The 26,926-nt window shown below is 36.1% G+C and overlaps 1 protein-coding gene across 1 annotated transcript; it reads left to right on the forward strand.

The window, feature by feature from the left end:
• The first annotated feature begins 1,905 nt into the window (after window positions 1-1,905).
• Window positions 1,906-26,531, forward strand: IL2RB (interleukin 2 receptor subunit beta). Its single transcript, XM_087968347.1, has 10 exons — window positions 1,906-2,128; window positions 6,312-6,396; window positions 7,891-8,005; window positions 9,333-9,396; window positions 11,352-11,457; window positions 15,511-15,656; window positions 18,492-18,666; window positions 20,733-20,826; window positions 22,725-22,809; window positions 25,276-26,531. The coding sequence occupies exons 2-10, from the start codon at window positions 6,330-6,332 to the stop codon at window positions 26,014-26,016; spliced, it is 1,593 nt and encodes a 530-aa protein (XP_087824473.1). The 5' UTR covers window positions 1,906-2,128; window positions 6,312-6,329; the 3' UTR covers window positions 26,017-26,531.
• The last annotated feature ends 395 nt before the right edge of the window (window positions 26,532-26,926 follow it).

Genomic DNA, 26,926 nt, shown 5'->3' on the forward strand with positions numbered 1-26,926 from the left:
CCACAAAGAGGGAACTCCACTCAGACCAATTGTCAGCAGCATCAACTCTGTCACCTACAACATTGCAAAACATCTAACCACCTTATTAGCTCCTCTAGTTGGCAACACCACCCATCACATCAATAATTCACAGGACTTCGCCAGCAAGGTTTGGAAACCTTGATGAAACCCATGGTTTCCTATGATGTGACTTCTCTCTTCACCTGCATTCCAACTACCAAAGCTGTCATGGAAGTAAAAAAAAAAAAAGACTGCTGCAAGTCAGGTGACAGAACCAACCTCAGCCCAGACCACATATGTGATATGCTGAACCTCTGCTCTATTTTAAATACAATGAAGGTTTCTACAGACAAAAACACAGCTGTGCCATAAATTCACCTGTGTCACCCATTTTGGCCAATCTCTACAGGGAACAGGTAGAAACCAAAGCCTTAGACTCCTTCATAGAAATTCCACCCACTCATTGGTATAGGTATGTGGACAATACTTGGGACAAGGTCCAAACACAGGAATTGGAAGCATTCATCAAACAGATCAACTCTGTGGACATATACTGTACATCAAATTGACATGGGAAGATGTTAAGGAAAATAGTCTAGCCTTCCTGGACTGTGCAGTACACATTAAGGAAGACTGAAGCCTTAAGATTGAAGTTTACAGAAAACCCACCCACACAGATCAATATTTACATTTTGATTCCTACCATCCACTAGAGCACATTTTGGACAAAGAGGAACACTGGTTTGAAAGAAGGGTCAAAGAGGCCACCTATGTCAAAATTGAACAGCCCGCTCTCAACAGAGGTGGAAGCATATGACACCATCTATCTCCAGTCTACAACAGAGTCCTTTCAACAGTTCCAAGAAGGCTCCACACCCATTTGCACCACTCAGATGAACCTGATGACATAGATAAACCTCCAGGTGACCTTAAAAGAATGCAAATGACCAGCTGTCTGCAAGGAGTATAAATCCTTCCATTCCCCATCATCCAGTCAGAGCTGAAGAAGCTTCTTGGATGAGAAGTGAAATGTCTTCAAAGAAAAAAAAACCCAGAAAATCCAGTTGCCTCTTGAAAAAGCACCTTTGGGACAACCTGGATGACTGAGAAGCTCCATGGACACCTCCAAAGGAATATAGTAGTTGAGTTTTAAAGTGGCAATTGGGGGCAACCCAGTTCTTGGAAACGGCCTTGTTCAAGTCAATTTATTTCATCAGAGGAAGTTTAAAGAGGATCAAAAAAGGTTTTCTGTGTAATGACCTAGTAAGGTGTTGGAGGCTACCTAAAACTGCTCTGCGCCAACAGCCTGATAAGGCTTCCCCAAAAAGCTGAAGAAAACAGGAGAGGTAACCATCTTGGGACTGGAGATGATGTGTATTCTACAGTATATTTCAATATTTTAGTGTAATTTCAAAAGAGTTCTTTTCAACCAAATTCGGCTCAGAGTGAAATGGTCACTGGATAGAAAGAACTGAGGAATATCTGGACATTTTAAGAAGTGGCTTGCATAGTCACAGGGTTACCAACTGTCTTCTTTGAAAATGTTTTGCTTCTCATCCAAGATCACAGATAAACCTCCAAGTGCTTCAACCCTCTAAAAATACGCAAGTGACCAGCTGTCTGCAAGGAGTATAAATCTTTCCATTCCCCACCATCCAGTCAGAGCTGAAGAAGCGTCTTGAATGAGAAGTGAAACGTCTTCAAAAGAAAAAGCAAGAAAGTTCAGTTGCCTTTGGAACAACCATGACCTGAATGACTGAGAATCTCTACAGACTTTCATCTTGAATTGTAGCTTTGATATCAGACCTCTATTTTCTCACTTTACAAATCCGGAAGTGGTCTATGATGTGGCCTGGGGCTTTTTGACTGTCATCTTTTAAACACTTTATACTTTACACAGTATTTACACTTTAGGCTTCATCTCATTCTGATGTTTCCTGTGTGAAGGTAAAGGTTGAGAATATGCCTTAGCATCAGAACATTCTTCTTTCTGATGGTAGCACATAGGTAGGCTGATAATCCGGCAGCTGCTATTGTTATTGGGATGTCACACCAAAAACCAGGATCAACACAGCACTGAACTTCCAACCTGACTCATGAGACTAGAAGAGGATTATCATAAAAGCAGGTAATGGATGCATGTGTTAAATGGGGTAGTTTAAGAGAGGGTGTCTTAAAACTTTTAATGAAGCTGGCAGCTTCATCCTTCCCTCAAAGTTCTCAAAAAAACAGGATTAAGAATTGGAATGTATTAATTAGAGATTCCTCATGTGCTAGGCAAACCCAAATGAATGAACACTGTTTTAACTGGCTTTATTTTTTTATATACATTTGTTTGATTTTTAACATGTTGTTCTGGGTGCTGCAGCAAAAGATAATACACGTAGTGCTCCATTCCTGACCTTCAACAAATCTCTATGAAGGGGGTTTGGTTGAGAAATGCTGATTGAAAAGGCTACCCAGTGATCTTAAATGGCTGAGGGTGACCTTGAATTTGGGTGTCCTTAATATCAGGTCACTATCCAGAATGGCTTTTAAGGGAATTAAGTAAATTCCTGGAGAAAAGAGGTGTTATCAAGAAATATTAGTTTTGAGTCGACTACCCCTGGGCTGATGGCAATGCATCCCCAAATGCAGGAGAACAGCAAGTGAGACATATATCTTCGCCTCCTGTTTGTGAGCCAAACCAAAGACATCTGAGTGGTCATTATGAAAAACAAAATACCCGATAAAGATAATACTGGCTTGATCCCTAAGGGATATTTTTATGTTTTGATGTTCTGGATGTTCTCCATTTCATTTTAATGTTCAATTTTTGAAAACTGTTCTCAGCATCTTTGGGGGCAAACATTCCAAAAGGTTATTTTGATGGGTGATTTCTGAGGTCAATACAGTAAATTAGATAGACCTTTTTTTTCAGATTTAGCATATAGTTTGATGTTTATATCAAAATACCAAAATCTGATATTTGATAAATTTGTTAAAAAAATATCCTGAAATTATTTATCATTCATAAAAAAGAGAATCAACTTCTTCTTAATTCTAGAATCCTGTTATCTATTGCTTTGTTTCCTTATGTATATGTTGTTGATGAAGACAAAGAAACAGCTCTGAAGAAATCCTAGGTTTCAAAAGAAAATACTCAGCTGCCTAAAGAAAACCAAGTGGTGTGTAGAATCCATTCATTTTGAGATAGCTTCTACTTAAAGAAGAATTCATTTTGAGAAACTTTCCACTTCAAGAGTACAGAAAATGTCAGGGTGATTAGAATAATGACTGAAAATGTACTCAGGAAGTGAAATACAATGAACATTTGCATAGTCAATGGATAGCATCTTTTAAGCTGTTCCTGATCAGAAAAAATGTCTGAAAAGGGCACTTCATGATACTTTATGGCCATGTCACCTGATGTATTTTTGGTTATGAATACATTTTTACACTGCCAGATCGTGGAGACTAAGAAGGTTTATACATTTTGTGCAGCAAACACATAAATCCATTTGGAATTTTGAGAACCATTTGGATTCACTTATAAAATGGCTGCCATTGAAGACTTTGTCCATTTACAAAAGAGCCACCATGGTGGGCATGGCCATTCGCAAAACAACTCACTAGTAAGTAAACTGATGAACATGCTCTCCATCTCCCTTTAGCCTTCCAAAATTGCTTTCTAAAATAAGCTCCTCTTATGACTAAGTGTTACCCTGCCCATTCTTGATTTCTAAGCAGAAGAATCAGGCTGCAATTATTCAACAATTTTATTTTCCAACCAAGCTAATGAGCCCATGTGAAATAATTACATAGACCATGTGGTGCCCAGAAACGTTCTTAGGAATAAAGTTGATCTTGAAGTCTGGTGCTTTGTTTGGCATGTCAGCCTCCCAATTAGTATTTATGTTAAAATAATGTTAATTCTAATTAAAAATCAGACACAGCAGGGTGCCTATTTCTCTGCAGGCACAAATGTATGGTATTTTGATGTCTAGGGTTATCCTGTGTTTTTTTCCCCTATTTTTTTTTTTATTTTTTTATTTTTACACATCTCTTCATGTGAGCAACATGATTCTGGATTATAGCACTTGTACATAGTCATACTTTCATTTCCATCAATCTTATATAATATCATCTCAAATCATTATCCATTTCACTCATCTTTAAATAAGTTTCCATTTCATATTTCAATTCATTAATTCAATATCAATACCATTCCATCCACACATAAATTTTCAATTCTTTATCCCCTATTATTTCCATTTTCAGCCTACCACTTATTTTATTTTACATTACACATCATTATTATCCTTAATTTTCTCTAAGCCAATATATAATAAACAATCTAAAAACAGTAAAAGTAAAATAAAGCCAATATATTTAGGATCCACATGGTATATCCCCTCAATCTAATTTAATAATTTTCCATTCCCCTACTTAAATCATAATAAAATATTCTCATTATACACTTCTAGTGTACATTAAATAATCAAATGTATATATTTTAAAATGTATATATTTTAAAGCATCCCGCTCCAAAAAAATCGCTAAAATAACTTCTTATTATGTCTCATTTTATCTTCACTTTTCTTATAATCATTAATAATCATGTTTTTCTTCCTTTTCTACTTAGCCAAAATTTATCTATATATTTTAATATATTTCCATTCCCTTGTTTTTAATCTTCCAAAGAAAGGGTTCATAATAGCATAATTCACATACAGTTTTTTACATATATATATTTATAGTTATACAATCCTAAAATAATTCCCAGCAAGTTTTAATACCAATATACATTCCCATGTGGTATCCCCCTTATACTATCCCTAATAGGGGTATCCTGTTAAGGTCTCCAGTTACACCGATGGTTTTTAGGAACCATGTCATCGATGTTGTTATTATATTTTATGATACTTCCTATGTCAATGAATCGCAGATATTATAAAATATAAATGCATGATAAAAAGGTTGTTTTTTTTAAAAAAAAAAAAAAAAAAGGCAAGAGAAAGAAACCCTGGGAAATGAAAACAAAGGCTAGCAAAAGAAAAACCCTTTATCGCACATTCATGTAGAAAGGCCTAGGTGAATTGTAAATCTTAAGAAGAATGTAACAGGAGGTGCATAATAGGTGCATAGGTTCACTAGAGAGAACATTCCAGCAAGCAGCCATCACTACAGAGAAAGCCTCAGTGCAATTACTGCAATATGGCATTTTGTGGTCGCAGCTGGGTTTCTCCTGAAAATCTCAGTAATGAGGTCTATAACAGCCCATTTAGTCTAGTGGTTCGGGCATCAGACTAGAAGGTGGGAGACCATCAGTTCTAGTCCAACCTTAGCCATGAAAGCCAGCTGGGTGACCTTCCACTAGTTGCTCCCTCTCAGCCCAATTCATCTCATTGCATTGTTGTGGAGAAAATAGAAGGAGAAAGGTGTGTTGGATATGAGTTGTTTGTAAAAATAATAAAGGCGGGGTACAAATTAATGAATAAATCAATCAATAAAAATGCCTTATATAACACATGTACAATTATTAACCTGACTAGGTAACCAATTATAGCAATGAACCTGCTTCCATGGATGCACATATATCAGTTCTGTTTCCAAACCAATTACAAAGATAGTCCCATATAAAGCTTGATGCAATAATCTAAGCATTATTAATCGATGGACAATAATAGTTTAGCAATTTTAGTTTAAGCAATGTTTTTAGCTGAGCTTTTTTTAGGTTTTTGTCACCTCAAAGATCACTGAGACATCCAATTATGTTGTTTACATTCACAGATATCTTCTATCTAACATTTCCAAGACAGAGTGACCCATCGAGAATAAGCAAGGTTTTCACTTCTATCTACACATTCTCCACTTGAGATGAGTAGAGCAAACATATTGATGATTCCTTTCCCAAAAATGATTGATAACCATCTCAGCAGATTCATAGAGATAAAAAAAATCTCTCAGGACAAAATAGCCTTATGGTATACAACAGTTGTCAGAATTCAAAGGCATAAATACTTTTTTATACAGTTCCTGTAAGTAGGAACAGAACTATTGTCCCACAAGTAAACCTACTCCCTCCTCACGAAAAAAAATCGAATAACTTATCCATGTTGATATTATCCAAAGTTGTTGAGATATCAAACAGGTTCAACAGAATGGCCTCACTAATGAAATCAAATTGCAAATTCTGTGCGATATGTCCAGATGTGTCTGGAGAATAAATGAATGAGGAAATGGATAAGTGGGAGAGTCAGTGAGTGAACTGAAATATGCACACCTTTGCAGGTGAGGTTCATTGAGATTGCTTCTTTTATTTCCCCCAGCCTTTCAAATCTGTGGTTATGGAGACCGGCCTGCTCATTCTGCTCTATATTATTTCATTCTTCCAAGCATCAGAAGCCAAGCAGAGTAAGTTTGATTTCTGTATATATTTCAGAATGAACACTAGAGCCATGTCAGGGACAAATGCTAATTTAGTAGTTTTTAAGTTGTGCCCCTGAAATTCCAATTTTCCAGTACAAAATACAACCAAAAACCATAGCATATTCTGAATATTGTAGGCTCAATGGTTCACCAAAGAGATTTCCTAAACCGGGGGTGTCAAACTCAAGGCCCATGGGCCAAATCTGGCCTGTGGGGTGCTTAAATCTGGCCCACGGGGCTGGCCTGGAAATAGCAATGGATCGGCCAGTGGTACCTTTGACAGCCAAAACAGGCACAAGGGGGCCACACTCGGCCCCCGTGTGCCCCATTTTCAGCCTGGATGGCCTCCTGCAGCATTTTGCTGGCCAAAATGGGGCACGGGGGGGCCACCTGTAGCTCCCCTGCACCCCATTTTGGCCAGCAGGGTGCTGCAGGAAGCATCCATCCCATCTCCTCCTCTCCCCAGCCAGCTCATGGAGGAGAACTACAATGCTGATCCTGCCCTCAAAGAAATCCAGTTTGACACCCCTGTCCTTAAACCCAGTGTTCAGCCATCTGCATGTTTTGTAAAGGGATCTCTGAGTAAAGATGCAATCAGTGACTCTCTTCACCTTGTTGCCTGATGGTAGTATTTTGATCCATTTGCTTGCAGTCTCCTTATGATTCAGACTTAAAAGAAGGTGTCAAAATGAGTAGAAGCTGATGTTTCTTTCACCTTGTTCTTTTAACTGTTCACTTGCAGGACCCAGCTAAGCAACAGGGTGATAATATAACTAGACTAACTAATTATCATGGTGGAAAGTGGGGCCCTTGCTTCAGAAGGTGCAAAGATATTGAGCCTCAACTCTTTCTTCTTGTTCAGTGTGATATGAAAGGAAGAGGAGAGAAGGGTTCCAGGGATAATGGGGAAGTGGCTGAATTGAATGGATTGTTAGATGGGAGAGGCTTTATCCCACATTTGTTTTTATAAAAAAGCAGAACTATCCCACTACTTTCTGACCCAAACCCAAATTAGGAAACTATGCTTCAAGTAAGTGAGTATGAGAAGGGAAATCTAATAATTTATATATGACAAGGAAGACCAGAAGGAATAGAAGCAGGAGCTAGCTTAGTTGTGAGGTTTCCATGAGAAAAAGCAGGCTAAGTGCCAGAAACATTTTATATAATTTGTTATTGAAATCAACATCTCAGACTAGTTTATAAGAAAAACAGTAAAGGGCAACATAGTTGTTTACCTATCATTGGTTAAAAAAAAAAGAAGTACCCCATGATGTAATGAATATTTATTTCATAACCAAAGTGTTGCCCATTGATGGCCATATCCATAATATCTTTTCCAATAACGAAATCTGCTCATCCAGTGGGAAAAAAAAAAGGAATAAGCCTTCTTTTGCCCACTCAGCAGAACTTCCTGGCGCAGTGAGTTTCACATAACACAGAATGAAATGACCCAACAGATTTTCACCTCTCTACTAACAGAATCTTCAAATCTGGATTGTTTATATGACTCATTTGAGACAATCATTTGTACCTGGATCCCTGTGAAAAATGCTATGAAAGGGCAATACCAACTCACTGCTTCGGTCGAATATGAGTAAGTAATCAGTAAAATGCATTTAGAAGATAAAAACCAGTTTGCCTTGTCCTAGGTATCATCAAGTCATTCACCAATAGAAAAAAAATCATCTAATGTCTTGTCAAAGAAATATATAGAATATTAGTTTCCAATGACTTTCATAAAGCCACCAAGCACATTGTCTTCAATACTCTTAGGAAAATATTGACTTTGAATACTTACAACCCTGCACCTTAATAATTTGCAATTGCTGTGTTATAAGTATTTTATTAGTCCCTGAGATTCTCAAAATGTGGATAATAACCACTCCAAGAGATAAACACCAATTTCGGAGTTGATAGTAAAACTTTTTCATATATAGTCTTCATCGAAATAGTCAAGCTCAATTTTTTTAGTATTCTTAATTTTTGGTTAAGTCACTCTTTGGTTAGAAGTTTAACAAGTTAACTTGTAACACAATTGACAATGTTGTAATCTGTAAACAGGTTTCTCAATCTTGGCAAATTTCCCCATGTTGGCTAGTGGATGCTGAGAGTTATTTTACTATTTTTTTATTTAGATATATTAGCTGCTCAACTCCAGTGGATTCTGGGATATGTACAAACTAGAAAAAACCCAAAACCAGCTAAAATATAAAATCAGATTGTCCAAACTAAAATAATATAATAAATCACATAATCAAATAAATCTAATAAATGACAATCAGCAAAACAAAACAGGGGCCTTAAAAAAATCATAAGCATTGAACTCAGGCCTGGGACCAAAGCCAGGTCTATAAAACCTTTCTGGAGCCCTAGGAGAAGGGTCTAGGATAACTCACCATGATCTACTCACCATAGTCTACTCACCACAGCCAACTCACCACAGCCAACTCACCACAGCCAACTTGCTGTGAGTAATTTACTATGGCCAAATCGCCATAGCCAACTCACCACAGGACAACATACCAGGGGACAATTCAATGCTGCATTCTTTCATTCAGTTACTTTTATTGTTAGTGACCATGTTTTTGTCAAAAGTATTGTAACTCTTGTATTTCTGGATTGACTTTATTTTATTATTATTGGCCATCGTTCCATCAAAATTAATTTAACTTTTGTATTTGTTGAATTGTCCCGTGGTAAGCTGGATGTGGCAAGTTGGCTGCAGCCAGTTGGCTGTGGTGAGTTTGCTTTTGTTATACCTGCCTATTAGTTTTATAAAATATTTAAATTTATGCATTAAAATTTGTCAGTTGAAATTTATGCATTAATATGTTGGTATGGTTCTATAATTTGCTGTTATTCAAAAGTAAACTTGTTTACAATTAGAAAATTGTATGCCTTATGACAAGTCTTCCTTGCAGGAAACCACCTAAGACATGTCAAATGAATGGCACAAGCATAAGGAGCTGTAAGCTAATTCTTGAGGTGAGTAATCCTTTTACAAAATCCTGGCTAATGTGAACAATCTTTTTACAAAAGTTTTTCTCAGTATATCATGCTGGAAAAAGCAGTATTTGATGAAGCAAACTTACAGCTATAAAGTGATTAAACCTCCAACACCAAAAAGTTCTTTGTCCTTTGGCTGAATATTTTGGCATATTAAAATTGCCACATTTCAAGATATAGGGCTGAAATTTCTGTTTCAATAATAATTTGACTTGTTCACTGATATTGATATGCGAAAACTCAGATATTATATACCACTCTTATTCTTTTCCATATTACTTTGATCCATTCTCTTTACTTTGGCAGAGGGGAAAAAAAGAATATGTCAACTATCACCAAAGCCACCAAATTTTTAAGGATATATAGAGTATAATAGTTAAAACTGATTTAACAGTTGTGGAGTGATTTTATTTACTTATTTTAATAGAAATTGAATTCAACCTTAATATCACAATTCATAAATTAAGAATAATGTTGAAATGTATAATTAAACATGCAAACACGATCTCTCCGTCAATTAAAAAAAATTACCAAATTTCCACAAAACATTTATTAGAGAAAAGAAATGAATAGAAAGTTATAACACAAAATATGACACAAAATATTATCAAAATCAAGAGTTGTAAAATTTGCCTTCACAATCTCTTTTTTAAAAAGGAGTTAAAATACAGTTCCAGGAAAAGGAAATTCATTCAGAACCAAGATGCCATTACAAATTCCTTCAACATTGTCCAACTATTTACTAAGTCTGCATTACTATTACTATCAATCCTCTCATCATTCCTATCACCCATCTTTTCCCACTTGTGACTGTATGACTGTAACTGTTGCTTGTATCCTTACGATTTATATTGACTGTTTCCTAGTATGATTTGATTGCTTATTTGTACCCTATGACTATCATTAAGTGTTGTACCTTATGATTCTTGAATGTATCTTTTCCTTTTTTGTACACTGAGAGCATGTGAACCAAGACAAATTCCTTGTGTGTCTAATCACACTTGGCCAATAAAGAATTCATTCATTCATTCATTCATTCATTCATTCATTCATTCATTCATTCATTCATATAAAGTCATTTCTCTCTTATGAACACCGGCCTAATTCCAGATTAGGAATCAGAGATGGAACGGAGAGTCAGGCTAGCATATGTTCATAACTGAGAAGAAGCCTCATCTCTGCATTGCATCCTCTTCTATCAAGAATCTTGACTTAGATACCGTACCTATATTGGCCTTGATTCTCTGGAATAATTGAACAGATAGACACAATGTTAAGCTCCCTGTATAAAAAATATTTAGGTCTTTAAAATAAATTGGTTACATTTCCATCCTAAATAAACCAGAAGCTAGTAAAGGCTGAGCTTCATTAAATTAAAATGCTAAAAAAATAGGGATGAGTCACCTATAACTTTCAATAGAAATCTGGATCAGTATTCTGAACCAACCAGACTTTTCAAACATTCTTCAAAAAGTCCATGTAGAATAGATTACTGTAAGGCTACGTAAAAAAACAAAATTTATAGTAACAGTATCAAAATCATTGCTTTCAAAAAAATAAATAAAAGCCAACTCTAGGAACATTAAGTAAAGTTATTTAAAGTCACTTTTTTTTGAGATTGTGAAGACTGTATCAAGATACACAACACACATACACACAAAATCATACATATGCTACAACACAGAAATGCATCCCAAAATAATATTGTGAAGATGACCCACTATAATATTACAGTATGCCTGTATGAAAGTTTCCTTGCAAATTATATAACTGAACAGTAAATCTCCCATTTTACTTCAGAACATTTAATCGCCATACCTATCACGAGTTTACAGAACATCATCTGACATACTTTCATTTTATGTACTATTCTTTGCAACAACATCTGAATAACTGATTCTGTTCTTAATTAACAGTGCTATATTTGTTTTTAGGATTACAGCTTGACTGTCACAGACACTATTCTCTTGGTTGTATCTTACTATACTGGGGAGAAGTGGACAGAGGTTCATAATCAGAGAATAGAACCATTTAAGATCAGTAAGTTGAAAATGTCTGGTTTGAGATATTTGATACTCTGCCATGTGCTAGTTCACTAAATTGTATGATATATTTTTCTGTTTTCCATTCCTATGATTCCATGTGCTATATTTCATGTAGCCAAAATAGCATTATGCAATGGAAATTAAGTTCCGCCCAGAGAAAAAGTATAGCAGTCATTGTAACATATAGGCAACAGCTGTTATCTTTATTTTAGCTATCATTGAGAGACATTCAACCAGTTAAATACAGTCTTTGCTAAACCGGTAGTGGAAACTCAAAGATAATGATAGCTTTGGACTGAAATAATGAATAATGATGTGAAGAAGAAGAAAAAGGAAACACAAGTAGGTCATAATTTAGTACTATAATGAATGCTTGTAGCTTCTCAAAGCAACTGAAACACTCATCCAAACCCACAGCTCAAATGATCATTCTGCCAGGATCATTGATGAAATGAAATAATGAGCACTGTGAATTTTGTGCTGAATCAGATTAGACTCAGCATAACTATTGCTGTTTCCCAAGTTATGGAAAGGACTTGAGACCACCATTATTTTTTTCACGAAGGAATACCAGTTATACAGGCATTAAATAACCTTCCAATTCTGAGGTCCTTCAGATATATTACACTTACAGCTCCTTCAGAAATCCAGCCAACATGGTTAAAAGCCATGTGAGTGGAACTGTGAAAGTTATAGTTGCAACATAATTAGAGGGTGCCAAGCAAGGAAAGTTGCACTTTAGCAAAGGAAAGTACTTGATACACTCATGATTAGATCAAAGTCCACTTGCTAACTGTCTATCCAAATTTCAGTAAAACTTGCCAAATGTATGTCTTCCTTTAATATTTGTTTTTAACTGATCTGGCATCAAGATAATAGTGCAGGGACTACACAATCCATATTGCTCTCATAGTATTAAGACCAGGAACAAGCTCAATTTATCTCTTATCTTCTAATTTCAAATTCTATCATCTCCCACTGTCCTTATCTTTGAGGGCTACTCATCATAATGACCATACTATGTTGCCTAGGTGGTAGATCTTATCTAGAGGCATCCAGTAATAATTCTGTTAACTTCATTCAGAGCAGTGGTGCTATTCTACCAGTTTGGCCTGGTTCTGGCATACTGGTAGCACTGAAGATCAGCAGAGACCAAACCGGTTCTCTCTGAGGAGATGCTGTTGGGACCACCCCCCTGCCCGGGATCCCATACTGATGTTTATTCCCTGCTTTTTTTTTTTTTTTGAAAATTTTATTTGGGTTTTCACACACACACAAAAAATACAAATAAAACATCTTTTTTTGAAAATAGCATGGTCCCGGGTTATCCCTTCTTCATACAGACACAAACTCAATTTCATGCTCATTTTTGTGTTCTATCTTATTACTGTTTTACATTTTCTACATAGTTTTTCCCCTCTTGTAATTTTCTCAACTTTATTTTTGATTATCTCATCTCAATTCAAATCATTATATTTATACTTTTGTCTGTCCTGTTTCAATTTCATATTATCTTGTCTCATTAAACAAATTTTCCCCTGTAGTTACTAATTGGAGTATGACACCTTTATATCTTTTAATTTTATCCATTCAACTCTTATTTAAGCTTCAATGTATACCTTTAAGATTATAGCATTCAATATAATACATAACTTCCAATCGAATTCTGCTTGGTACATTCTTAAAATACATACTATATTCTTTAAAATATATAATTTAGAATTGAATTGAATGGAGTAATATATATATATATATATATATATATATATATATATATATATATATATATATATATATATATATATATTACTCCATTCCAATTCAATTCTATCATTAATGTTCATTAAAATCTTAACATCTTCATTAATAATAGTTAAAATGTTCCCATCCTTTCCTAATTTAATTCTCTCATTCACTTTATTTCATGTATTTATAAACAAACATTCTACTACATTATGATAAATATTTTATCCATCATTTTAATCATATTTTTCTAAGATTATTTCTATTTGTAATATAACAATACTATCTTATGTACCTTTGCAGAATCCCTTTTACAATTAGGTTTTCACCCATTATCTCTAAACAGGCTTATACTTTCAATTCTTATACCTTTTCCCTGTTTCTCTATATCTTCTTTCTGTCCTTTATAACTTCTTTTCCTTTCCTTCTTCCCCCTCTTCTTCTCCCTCCCCTTTTTACCCCCTTGTCTCTCTACTTCTAATTCTCTCTTCTCTAATCCCCTCTTCTGTTGCTTTCTAATATTATACTTATTTTTCAAACTATTCTCTTTTTTTTTGCTTGTTTTTTCAAATCTTAAACTTTTCATTCTCTTTCCCCCCTTTCTTTTTTTCCCTCCACATAAAATTACTTGATAATTAAAGATGGCTTCTTCTTTGTCCCAATCTTCTTGTTCTGCAAGCGTTTCTTGTTGTTTCTCATAGTTCCAGATCTCCATTTCTAAGAATTGAAATATGAAGCCAAAAGAACCTCTCCTTTCTTGCGCATCTTCTTTCCATTTTTTAAGTTCCATTTTCAGTTCTTCTAAGAGTGATGCCATTTTAAACACTTTTAAACAACCACCGGATTGATTTTAGTCATTTAAATGCAATAACCAAAAATCCAAAAATCACCAAGTAATCCAAATAATCCAACGCTATTTCTTCTTGCTTCTTTTTGCCACTTTCCCTTCCTGGGGTTCTATTAATTTGTTGCCAAGTTTCAGTTAAAATGTATCTTTTAGGAATCTTGTTGAGGTTTCACTGTAAATTCCTTTTAGTTCCAAACAGTCTCCTCCATTTTTCCAGATCCTGCCCTTTTATTCTTTTTCTCTCCTTTCCTGCTTTTAAAAGCTTTTAAGTATCCAGAAATCTTTATTATCCCTTTGACATTTTATTTTCAGCTTAGGTGCCTATTAATGTCAAAGTGGATTTTTTTTTCAATTTCTTGCTTAAGTCTCTTAGCTGTCAGTATAGGGAAGGGAAGGAAAAAAAAACAAATCCTTTCCTTTCTGGAGTTTTTTCCCTCTCCTTTGCTGGTACTTTGCTTGTGTGGAGTGACCTTTCAAAGTTACAATGGCACTGAAAAATGTGACTTATGACCATTTTTCACACTTCAACTGTTGCAGCATCCCCACAGTCTTGAGAGGCCAGGTGAGGAGATGCGTGCCGTGATATAGTGATATTGAGTTGGCCACGCCCAGCCAATAACATGGCCACCAAGCCATGCCCATGCCGAGAATCATGAGATTGGCAAGTATGAAAATGTGATATATGAGTAATTTTTTAGGAAGTAGCAAACACTACATCATTTGACATCTTGAATGGGAGGGTCGGTCAAAGAAAATGCGCTTCCAAAATGTTTCCAGCAGCAACAGCTCTAAGTTAGAGAGGAGGGGGGTGGATTTTAAAAAGTCCTCTCTTCCTAGTTCTCTTACTGCAGCTGTTGTGGCTGAGTCTATAGAAGCAATAGCCCCAAAAGGAATCCCTGTCACACACATGTGCACATACACATTAAATGTTTCCCTGGTTTGATTTTGTTTGATGTGGCAAGGCTTCTTTACTCACAAAAATATTTCTCTTAGGATAGCTCCAGCAACAACTGGTGTGAGTTAGAGAAGGGGGTAGCATGAGCACATTCTTCCTCCCCATTTCCTTGCTGTTGTGACTATGTCCCCAGCAAGTGGCTACACAAAGGCTCCACAAACCACAGGAAGTATCACTTGATTCCTGAGTGTGCAGTATTATTTCAGTTCTGCTTCTTAGCTAGATAAAACTTCTTTGCCCATCAAAGTGTTCTAATTCAAACTCTCTGTTTGTCTAATAATGATAATTGTAGTAGATTGGAGAAAAATTAGGTTTATTAGGTAGTTAGGACAATTACATCTCTTGCTGTTGGACTGCTGCTTTGTGGCCAACTTTACTCAGAAATGGGGGAAGTGGTCAGAAAATAATTTTATCCTTATTGAAGTTTGTGATAGCCACAAGATTTAAAATATACAGATATTAAGAAAGTTAGTTATCAATTTATTTTTTGCTTTCAAAAATAGTCCAGCTTCAGCCTCCTTGCAACTTTCAACTGGAAAATGCCCACAAGCCTTCCTACAATTTAACGTGGACACTTTGTGTTGTCTCCCACTACCTAAATGGAAAACTGGAATATGAAATTCGGTATAGAGCAATTTCTCCTGGTGAGGTAAGCAGGAATATTTCTTTGTGGAATGCAACAACTTTGATACCCCTGGTTATTTTTTATTCTGCAATTCTGCTTTGGACACACAATAAAATTATAAGCAATATAGTGTAGGAAAACAAAATAATACTGTACAAGTACAAAGGCATGGAAGAAATATCAACTATTCTTGAAGCTTGATAACAATCGGCTGCAGCCCACATTTTTGGCTTACTTTACATACCAGTCTAAGCTGCTCTATACTTAACCATGCTTTGATGAATAAATCACAGTTAGAATAATTGTGTTGTCATTTTGAATATACACTAATTGGCATATATTAAAATAAAATTTCACATGCACACAGCTCTCAAAGGGTCACCACCTCCAATATATACTACATGAACATGACAAAATAAATAAATACAAAATTATGCATTTTGTACACATATAGTATATGACCCACACATTTTATATGACACAGAGAAACAACACAATTTGGATGTATACATGTACGTGGCAAGAAAAACGAATCTTGCGAGTTTACCAGATGGATGGCATAGGGAACAAAGCTGTTACACAATCTGGTCGTCCTGCTAGAAATACTTTGAAACCTCCTCCCAGAAGGGAGCAACAGAAACAGACAGTAAAGTGGGTGTGTGAGGTCTCTAACAATGCTTTGAACTCTAAGCACATAGCACTTATAAGCAGTATCCTGAATAACAAGAATTGAGCTTCCTATAATCTTCTCGGCTGTCCTTACCACTCTCTATATGGACTTTTTATCTGAGCCACTACTGCCACCAAACCATGCTTCGCTAAGGATGATGTGTGTAGAGACCAATTCAGATTGTTAGTTATCTGCTCCCCCAGATACTTAATACTATTGACCACATCTACAGTTGCATCCTTGGTACTGAGTGGAGTATGTCTATGCCATCTCTTTCTAAAATCTACACTAATCTCCTTTGTTTTATTCACATTTAGAACCAGGTTACTTTTATTGCACAGTCCACCAGAACCTTCACCACTTCCCTATAAGCATCTTCACTGTTGTCCTGGATAAGACCCATCACTGCTGTGTCATCTGCATACTTCACATTATGATTCATAGCAGATTTGGCACAGCAGTCATGGGTCGTCAAGGTGAACAGTAGGCAGACTCAAGACATAGCCTTGTGGGAACCTCTGCTCAAGTAGGTGGAGTTGGAAGCTTTTCTTCCAACTCGCACAAACTGGGGCCCATCAATAAGGAAATCCAGTATCCAATTACATATAGGAGTATTAAAACCTAATAGGCTCAGTTTGTTCACGAAATGCTGAGGAATGATTGTGTTGAATACCGAATTAAAATCAACAAACAGCATTCACACATGAGTATACTTCTCCTCCAGGTGTGCCAAGCTAAGATGAAGCACACAGGAAAATGCATCTTCTATAGAGCGGTTCTTTCAATAGGCAAACCGTAATGAGTTAAATGTAGGGAGAAGGCATGAAAACATATAGTGCTTTATTAATCTTTCAAAACATTTCATCATAATGGAAGTGACTGTGACTGGATGGTAATCATTAAGGCATGTAATTATACGGGGTTTTGGGGTACTTGTACAAAGATTGCAGTCTTAAAACATGATGGGACCATGGCCTCATGCAAGAAGAGATTGAAGATGTTTTTGAGACATCTTCAGCTGGTCAGTTGGCTGGGTTCATATATGTTAACCCAGATATTGTGATTTATAAATCAAGATTTAAGGTTACTTAGTTGTCAAATTCTAATCAATTGTGACTTAATTGTCAAGTTGAATCTGCTAAATCCGCAGTAAGGGCTTCATACAATGTATAAGCCAAGGTATTGGTTGTAAAACTTGGAAAAATTAAAAGCTGACATATTTGCCTAGCCTGAATTGATACAAGAGATATCCAGTTTCAAAACTTCACCAATGGGATCCATAAGAGTTGACATACTGATAAAGGGAGCAAGGCTTTGGTCATGCTGCTTCAGCTGCCTTGGTTTTTCTTTTATATCCTCCTGCACCCCCAAATGCTACTGATCCCCACTTATACTTTGAAGCCTTCAGGGTGATCTAGCTCATCTTAATTTGCAAGGTTGCTAGGAAGATGAAATGGGACAATGGGGAGAACTATGAATAAAACCTTGGTGCTCCTTGGTGGAAGGACCTTTCAGTGGTAAAAAAGGAACATTTTTCCAATTTTAATCTTGATAAGATGCATCTTTAGTTATTGCAAATTTTAAAAATAGAAGTGGTGCATTATTTATATAATATTAGTTTGTGAGGTTTATTGTATTCATGGAGATACACCACAAATTCAGAAGGAACTGAATTCTCTAATTGAGCACAGTTGAAATGTGTTACATCCCTATAATACCCAGGTTTGGTGTGAACTGTAGCCTAACATATATGGAGAAGATAAGTCTGTCTAGAAGCCACTGTAGGTTGGGCAGTCTTCTTGTAGTCAATTAGTTGCACTGTGTATTTTTGTATGTGTATGTATGCTTCTGTGTATGTTTTCCAGTCACTGAAATCTATAGCTAGTATTGCAGTAGTATCATTAGAGTGGCCAAAGCAGGAATATTTAAAGGTGGGAGGGATATATTTTACGCCTTAAGACCTATAGCTATAGGGCAAGAGTCTTCAAGCTTGGCAAGTTTAAGACTTGTGGACTTCAACTCCCAGAATTCCTGGGACTTGAAGTCCACAAGTCTTAAAGCTGTCAAGTTTGAAGACCCCTGCTATAGGGCTATGGATTCTACATCATATTTTGGTGGGAAATATGCAAATGTTATATATACTACAACTACACATGTCAAATATCATTACTTTTGATTTCATTTTGCAGAATGACACAATCCTGCCCATAACTCAAGATCAGAAATGGCTAGTAATTGAGAACCTTTCTCCTGACACAATGTTTGAGGCGGCCATTCGTGTCAAAGTAAAAGGGATTGGATTTTACAAAAGCGTATGGAGCAGATGGAGCACGCCTCCTTTAAGATGGAGGACAGATCCTGAAGGTAAGGCGCATAATAGAAGGCTTGGGTCATCTCTAGAGAACCTGTTGAGATGATAAGTCTCAAGGACATAAGTAGAAGTCTTAAGAATAATGTTTAACAATAATGCTTGACTTTAAAAAGAATTTTAAATAAGAAATCTGGTGATGCACATATGAGTTAGAATGTTGGAGGGAAGTTTCAGGCAAACAAACAAATCTACAATTTAATGTACAGCATGTTGAATGGGCACATACATCTCACACATGCAAAATTAGGGACAATTTCATGCCTGACTACTCTTGCAGATGTTTACTCAAAAGCCTAGTTTTCTTAAAATATTGCATTTATACACTTGAGATTTTTAGTCCATGTTCACAATCTTTTTCTTAGGAATGAACACACTTCAGAAATGTATTTATTATAATATTCATATAGTGCCATCTTCCATATGGTTTAGATGGTTTATAATCCTAACATATTCTATAAAACAAAGCAGTGAACATTATTTTAAAGCAACGTCTCTAAAAACACTTCCATTAAACAAAACAAACTTAAATTAAAATCTGAATTAGGAAGTGCTTCTGACTGGATCACACACACACAGCACCTCTCTGCTGTTAATTAAAACAGCCAGTCTTTTTCAGGCTTCAGCATGAGCTGGAAAAAAGAGTAGTTGAGCCACATGATGTTAATGTGCCTCTTTTAAACTTTTGCATTCAAAAACTGCTAAATGTCAGATGTGTCAAAGATTGGATTCAGACCTTTTGCTTCAGGACACAAAAGGTCTCATGAGGAATTTTTAATCAGTATACTTTTTCAGAATGGGTTCCCAACTTTTGGGACTACAGGATACATCTGTAATTTATCAGAGCAATTATGATATAATGGTTATGTGTTGGGTTAGGATTGAACTAGGACAAACACAAGTTCAAATCTTTCTTCAGACATGGAAGGTCACTGAAAATATTGAACTAAGAAATAGTTCAACCAATCCTAAAGAATTGTTGATGCGGACAAAAAATAAATGGAGTTGATATGCTATTGCCATTGATTCCTGAAGGAACAGTGGGATATAAATCTAATAAACAAATATTAGCTTCAATGTGCATTTCATTTTTTCACACAATAGTTGCTATTTTTATCCTAAAGCTAGCGCAACCAAGGGTGTCAACAGAGGAGGTAAAAAAGTGAGACTGGTAGCAACTGTGGCAAATGTAACAAAAGTAGAGCCTTGGTCATCCAGTTGTGGTGCCATCTTGATTTTTTTTGGTTTCCTGTTTCCCATGGGTGTCTCTGGGTATAGATGGATTTAGAATTGCAAATCAGTTCTTTGACTTCAGAATGCTAGGCTCCAACACTTACGTTAGATATAGACTGATAGTACCCAAACCCAAGTAACTAGTTCATAAAACTATTTCAAGTCAAAGATAGAATATAAGTTCCTCACGCTCAATAAATTAGTACTTATAAATGTACAAGGAAGGAGACAATGATGATTGTCAGAAAATAAGTTCAACACAAATCCAGTCAAAACATAGAACATGAAAAGCATAGGGTAGCAGCCAATCATCTTTAAAAAAAAGAAGAAGAAGAAGGGTTTGGCAAGTGTTCTTAGAAATAAAGCTTGTGCTGAAGATTAGTGCTTCCCTTTACCACATCTCATACTAATTTTTATTGCGGAGGTGGTTAATCTCAAAAACAACGAAGAGCCTGATGAGTTTTCTGTAAGGATCATGATGCACATTAGGGAGGGCTGCTGTATACCAAAATAGGGCCAAGGGGACCAGTTCAGATCTTCAATCAACTCATAGGATGGTTTGGAGCAAACAACATTTATCTCCGATAGGGATGTAAGTGGTAGAAAGAAACATTGTATCTTCTACTATTTGAAGGAAAAGCAAGACCAGAATAATTAGAAAATAATTAGAAAAGCAATAACTTATAACTTATAAAAAGTTATTTCCCTCTTATTCATTAAACAAAAACTCAAGTCTGCAGTGTTGTATTGAGCTGTACACCCAGATAAGATCACCTTATCCTCAACAAATAGCTAATTTCTACTTATTTGTTTCTGGTTGTTTTTGGAGCATCACAACTCCTTCCAGTTATTGTATCCATTGCCGGGATCATCATTCTCATCTTCATCATTTTCTTGGTGATTGTATCTTCAGCATCAAAACGGTAAAAGTGAGCTGAAAATTTACTTTTGTCCTATTGCTAGTTTTATGAAGAGCATTGTCTCCAGGTCCATTAATGTAGGTTTCTACTTTGGCAAAATTTCAAATTGATAAGATGTATTCATACATAAATTAAGGGGTCCATTTAAAGACAGAAAAGTTTTATTTATTTTTGAAAATAGCAATAGACTTATATACCACTTCACAGTGCTTTACAGCCCTCTCAAAGTGGTTTTACAGAGTCAGCATATTGCCCCCAACAATCTGGGTCCTCATTTTACCGACCTTGGAAGGATGGAAGGCTGAGTCAAACTTGAGCCGATGAGACTCGAACTTCTGAACTGCTGGCAGCTGGCAGTCAGCAGACGTTGCCTGCAGTATTGCATTCTAACCACTGTGCCACCACGGCTCTGTATGTACTGACAGGCAAGGATGCTTGGCCATTCTTTTATTTGAATCAAAAATGCCCTGCATGCTTAGCACACACTTTTTCTTATATTTACGGGGGGATTTCCTCAGAGACTATTCTCTGTAACACTTTCTTGATTGACAGTATGATCACATTAGTTTGTGTGACTACATGAACATTTCAAAAAGCAAATGTCTATGGAGATTCTCAGTCATCCAGGTCATGGTTGTCCTAAAGGTGCTTTTTTCAAGAGGCAACTGGACTTTCTGTTTTTTCTTTGAAGACGTTTCACTTCTCATCCAAGAAGCTTCTTCAGCTCTAACTGGATGATGGATCCTTCCATTTCCTCACCATCCAGTCAGAACTGAAAATGAGAAGTGAAACGTCTTCAAAGAAAAAACAGAAAGTCCAATTTCCTCTTGAAAAAAGATTTCAGAAAGCACTACACAGAAGAATCCACCTTTGGGAATCCAGGTTGATTATTATGATGGACATTCTAAAGCGGTTGATGTGGTCCAGATGTGGGAGCTGTAGCCCAATGCATATGGAGTCATATAAGGGACAGCTCCATTAAGGAATAAAAATGTGGTCTCTATCATCATATCTGTTCAATTGCATGAAATCATATGATTTAAATGTTTCTTTGCTATGTGAAACAGAAGAAAGTTTTGGCAACATATAGGATAAATAAGATCAAAGTATGAGTGTAAACATAAGTGATCATCACCAACCTTTAGTTGCTGCCCTTCATATATTTTGGAGTCCAGGTCCTACTATCCCTAATTAGCATACTTAGGAAATAGAAGCCTAGCCCATCTAAAGAACCATACTAGCAAATATGGTCAGTTGTTTCTTAAAATAATAATGAATATTGGGAAAATTTAGATCTTTATCTTCCCTTCACCTTTTGTGACAAAGTAAGTGCTGCAACATTTTGTACTTTGTTCCACTAGATTACATCTTTTAATTCTGAATATAGTTTGTATTTAACTTTTGTCTAATGAAAAAATAATTCACTTTTCTGAAGTTCTGAAATCTTATACTGCAGAATTTGTAATTTCTCATTATTGTGAAGTTGGATAGCCACCATCAGGAAATATGGCTATCTCAGTCTAGAAACCAGAACAACATTATAAATACATTTGAGAAACCCATACTACAGTTTGCTACTATTTAACAGGATTAGCCCAAAAATAACAACACCCAACCTCTAAAGCAGGGCTGTCAAACTCACAGTCCGTGGGCCAGATGCATCATGCACTGGCCATGCCCACACCTGGTTTAGTGAAGGGGGGGAATAGTGATGCATCATATGATGATGCCATGACTACGCAAGTTTGACACCCTTGCTCTAAAGCATTATGAAAAATATGCAAAAATAGAGAAATTTACTGTTTTGATCCAAATCTGCTGTTTCTGTGCTTGCTTGTGACTGTTCTCCAAACTCATACTTACAGTACTTTTCATTCTCTTCCAAAATATGCTTGCTTTAGATTTAGAAAGAAGTTTAATATCAATTTGCCAAATCCAGCTAAGTTCTTTCCATCTCTCAGTGGTATCCATGGAGGAGATATCCAGGTATGGAGGTGGGATGGGGGATTAGAAATTGACTTCTATTTGGAAAAGAGAAAATAGGCTAGATTTAACCTGATGCATGCTTCTCACTGCACATAGAGTAACATCTAGGTGCAGGATTAAATAATTAACCTAAGATGAAATTTAGCAATACTATTGTTAATAAGTAATATTTATTACTACCAAATAAATGGAGAATCAACATAATTATGTCTTTATTATGCACAAAATAAATTGTAAAATAATTTACATTATTTTAAATAATGTAAATATTGTACAATAATGATTTTCCTTAAATTAGTGATCACAGATACAGTACACTGTAATCACTGATTCTTGGTGAAATCAGTGTAGCCCTAATAAACAAATCTGTTTATTCTTTACTAACTGAATGTTGATATTTGTTTAGCAGTAGGCAATTATCTTATTTAGTTTTATCAATATTACTGATTTTATTAAAATTGTATATATACTTATCAAGAAAAAAAGGCTAAATAAATATTTACCCACATTGTATGCATTTTTGTAACTAGTGCTACTTTATCAATGATTTTGAATTAATTGTACAATTTTGAAGTATCCAAATTTCTATATATTTTGGGATTCTCCAAACTGTTGGAGAACTTTGAAATGGGTTGTGTGTAATTCTCATACATCCCTACATTTTACTTGGGTGTATGTATTTAGATCAAAATACATCTTCAATATCAACCTATCATATTAGCAAATTAGCAATGCAATTAATAAATTCAGGAGGATGAGCTTTTTCTAGCCCTTCCTTCTCATCCCCCCCTTGTCATATATGGACATGCTTTATTTTTAAGTGTAGTTTCTAGCTCTAAATAGTACAGAATCAAAACATTCTGCAGGAACACTTTACTTGGAGAGTATAGTGACTATTAAAGTTGTACTTATGTCACTACCACTAGCATAATAAGAGTCTGTAATAGATGACAAAGGTCAACTGTCTGATAAAATCAAAGCAATCAAAATTATGTATAATATTCAAAACGTCACTTTCAAAATTTAGGTCAAACCACATGTTTGGCTGAAAAAATATAATAAAAATAAACTAAACTGGGAAGCCAATGCTGCTGTTTTAATTTTTATCAGAGTAATAGGAAATGTTTAACCTTTGCTTTTCTCTTCTGAAACAAAACTGAAACAAAAAAGGGAAATTGCCTCCCTTCCTTGCCAACAACACTATTCAAATAACATTTAGCACTTAGAATAAGGTAAAGGCCAACATTCCCCACTTCAGTAAAGTTAAAGGCCCTAAGATAGCTGTTAGAATGCATAGGCATTCTAAAAAGTGTCTTTTTAATGTCATCAATATGCAGTACATCTGCATCACAAACAGTTTTTATTTTTCTAAATGGATTAGAAGTTAATTTCACAATGTATTCCTTCGCATGTACACAAAATGAAAGGGTAACATTAAGATATCTACCCATATTTGCAGAATAAATGTTAGCAATCTAATTAAAAGCTGTTCTGCACATTTACGTATTTAAAAATGCAAATCTGGTCAATTCTGTGTTAAATGTGTCCAAAATCATCAGGTATCCCCCTTTTTTGCAAATCATTTAATTCACATATTTTAGTTTGGTTTAAGGTTTAGGAAACTTAAAAGCTCCAGGGAACATCCTATGTATAGATGTCAATGAGAGAAGAGAAGAATAAAGTTAATGTGCTGCATAGCAATTACCTCAGTGAGAACATCCATTCACAATGAGAGTAAAAATGATTTATTTATTTTATTTATTTATTTATTTGATTTGCCAATTGTTTACAAGATAATAAGTATAAGTGTATACATAGTTGCTTTTATCTACTTTAGTGTAATAAAGGAAGGGCCATTTGATTTAGGAAAATGTTATGAAGAATTTCCCATCACCTCTTAGCCTCCTCTGTCAGTCATTAAATGGCTTTTAGAAGCGTCAAAGAGACTGTAGAGGGGAGTGAAGTCACTTTACTTCACTTTTAGAAGAAAGAGATTGTAGGAGATGACAAGGCTGAGGCCAAGGGAGAGGTCAAATATATCTTAAGTCATGAGTCCCTTCACCCTTGCAAGTGATCTAAGTCCAGCCACCTTGAATTCATTTCTATTCTTATTTCCCATGCATTTCCTTTAACGGACACTTGACCAGTTTCTTGTAGCAAGCTTAAATTTAAATTTCAAATACAAAGTTGTCCTATTTCAGTCTTCTCCATTCCAGGATCTTCTAGTTATGACCATGCTAGCTGGAGTCAAAATATCTGGAAGACACTAGGCTGGGAGAGGTTGCTCTTGGGAAATATGGCACTTGATATTATTATCTATGAAATATACCAGACAGATATGTTACAGTTCAATTGCTTGTGGGAATGGAATAAAAGTTCTTGAGCAGCTATATGTTAAGGTATGAAGTCTGCACTGCAGCTCATTTTGAATACTAATCCCCCTTTCTGTACTTTTCCAACCAGCAGAAGTGGTTGTCCTCCCCAGCATCCATTACTTCCTTCCATGTTACAGCTGAAGCTCCCATTGTCTCTATGTTAGAGATAATGCAAAGTTGCAGCAAGAAGTCCTACCTTCTCCCTCCTAAGCAATACTTCACAAATATTGAAGACATAACAGAGACCAGTGGACACTCCTCAAGCAGCTGCTTTACGAACCGTGGCTATTTCTTTTTCCATCATCTTGATTCCCTTGAGATTGATTCCTGCAAGGTGTATTTTACCTACGATGCTCTGGCTCGTAGTGAAGATAGTGATTCCTATTTCCACAAAGAGCTCCATAAAGCGAGTCACAACTTCCCATCATCTACCAACATCATGACAAACCAGGAAAATGATACTTCTCTTCAAGGTTATTCAACAGGCAGTCTTCCATCAGGGGGCGACTTCCCAATAGCAACAGCTGTAGACCAGAATGAGAACACAGAAGAGGGAATTCCTCTTGTCTTGTCTTCAAAACCCCCTGAGCAGTATTCCATAGATGATTTAAGTGAGCCAAAATCATTTAGCCACAATACTGATAGAATAGAATTACTCAGAAATGAAGAGTTATCTAACAATGTTATGGGAAATAACAGGTTCATGTTTTCAAATCAAGGCCAATCCAATGATATCTGCAGAACTGCATCCTCCAGCCAGATCCCAAGTTCCTCAGAAGCCTATCTGTCCTTGCGGGATCTTCAGCGACATTATAGTCATCATTCTGTCTAAGTCCATGATAGGAAATCGTTTTTTTCAGTGCTGTTGTATCTTCAAGAGGTCACGAAATGAATGGTTGTGCATTGAGGAGTATCTGTAAATTTGGATGTAAATTCTCCATCAAAAATATATCATGCAAATCCAGATCCAAATACTGCTTTTCATGCTTTGGATCAATTCATGTTTTGGGTCTTAGGTATAGCAAATCTGTTAATTAGCACCATGACTACTTAGTGCTGGGGTGTCAAACTCATGTTGTCACAAAGGTGTCACAAGATGTATCAGGGCTTTTTTTCCATTTGCTAAACCAGGCGTGGGCATGGCCAGCCCGTGACACATCCGGCTCATGTGTTCTGACCAAGGCTTCCTAAACTGTAATTACGTACACACTTATTTTAAAAACAAGACTTATTTTATTGCAACGCTGGGAATTGTTTTCATTCCCAGCTGGAATTAATCTCAAACAGTCCCCCAAGATAAGCACCCACCTTTCTTTTCTGTGAAGTGCTGCCAATAACAGAAGTATCAAATGAACTAGAAAAAAAACTCAACTGAAGTACAAAAAACCCCAACCGAAATACAAAGAGCTTCAAGAATGAATCTGAACCAAATGAACTACTTTGCTTCCTGCAAGTTTCATCATCTTTGCCTAACCTTTATACCTTATGGGAGGGGCAATCACCTCCCACCCTTACTCCCGAGTCGCCCCTTTTGTTTCAGCTGCTCTTGCCTTCTAGTAGCTCTGCGCACACGTGCACTGGGAACAGGCTCTCCTGGGTCCTCTGCCTCGCTGCTGCCAGACTCAGAAGGCAGCACCCCACTCCCAGATGGTCCTGGCCCCATCTCTGCATTGGACGCAGGACTCTCGTCTGAGTACTCTCCAAACTCCCTGACTGGTCCTGGTTCTTCTCCACTGTCCGAT

This window comes from Notechis scutatus, chromosome 6, assembly GCF_049901735.1.
Source record: "Notechis scutatus isolate UNSWTSFEM ecotype Mainland chromosome 6, rNotScu1.2, whole genome shotgun sequence".
Classification (NCBI taxonomy): Eukaryota; Metazoa; Chordata; class Lepidosauria; order Squamata; family Elapidae; genus Notechis; species Notechis scutatus.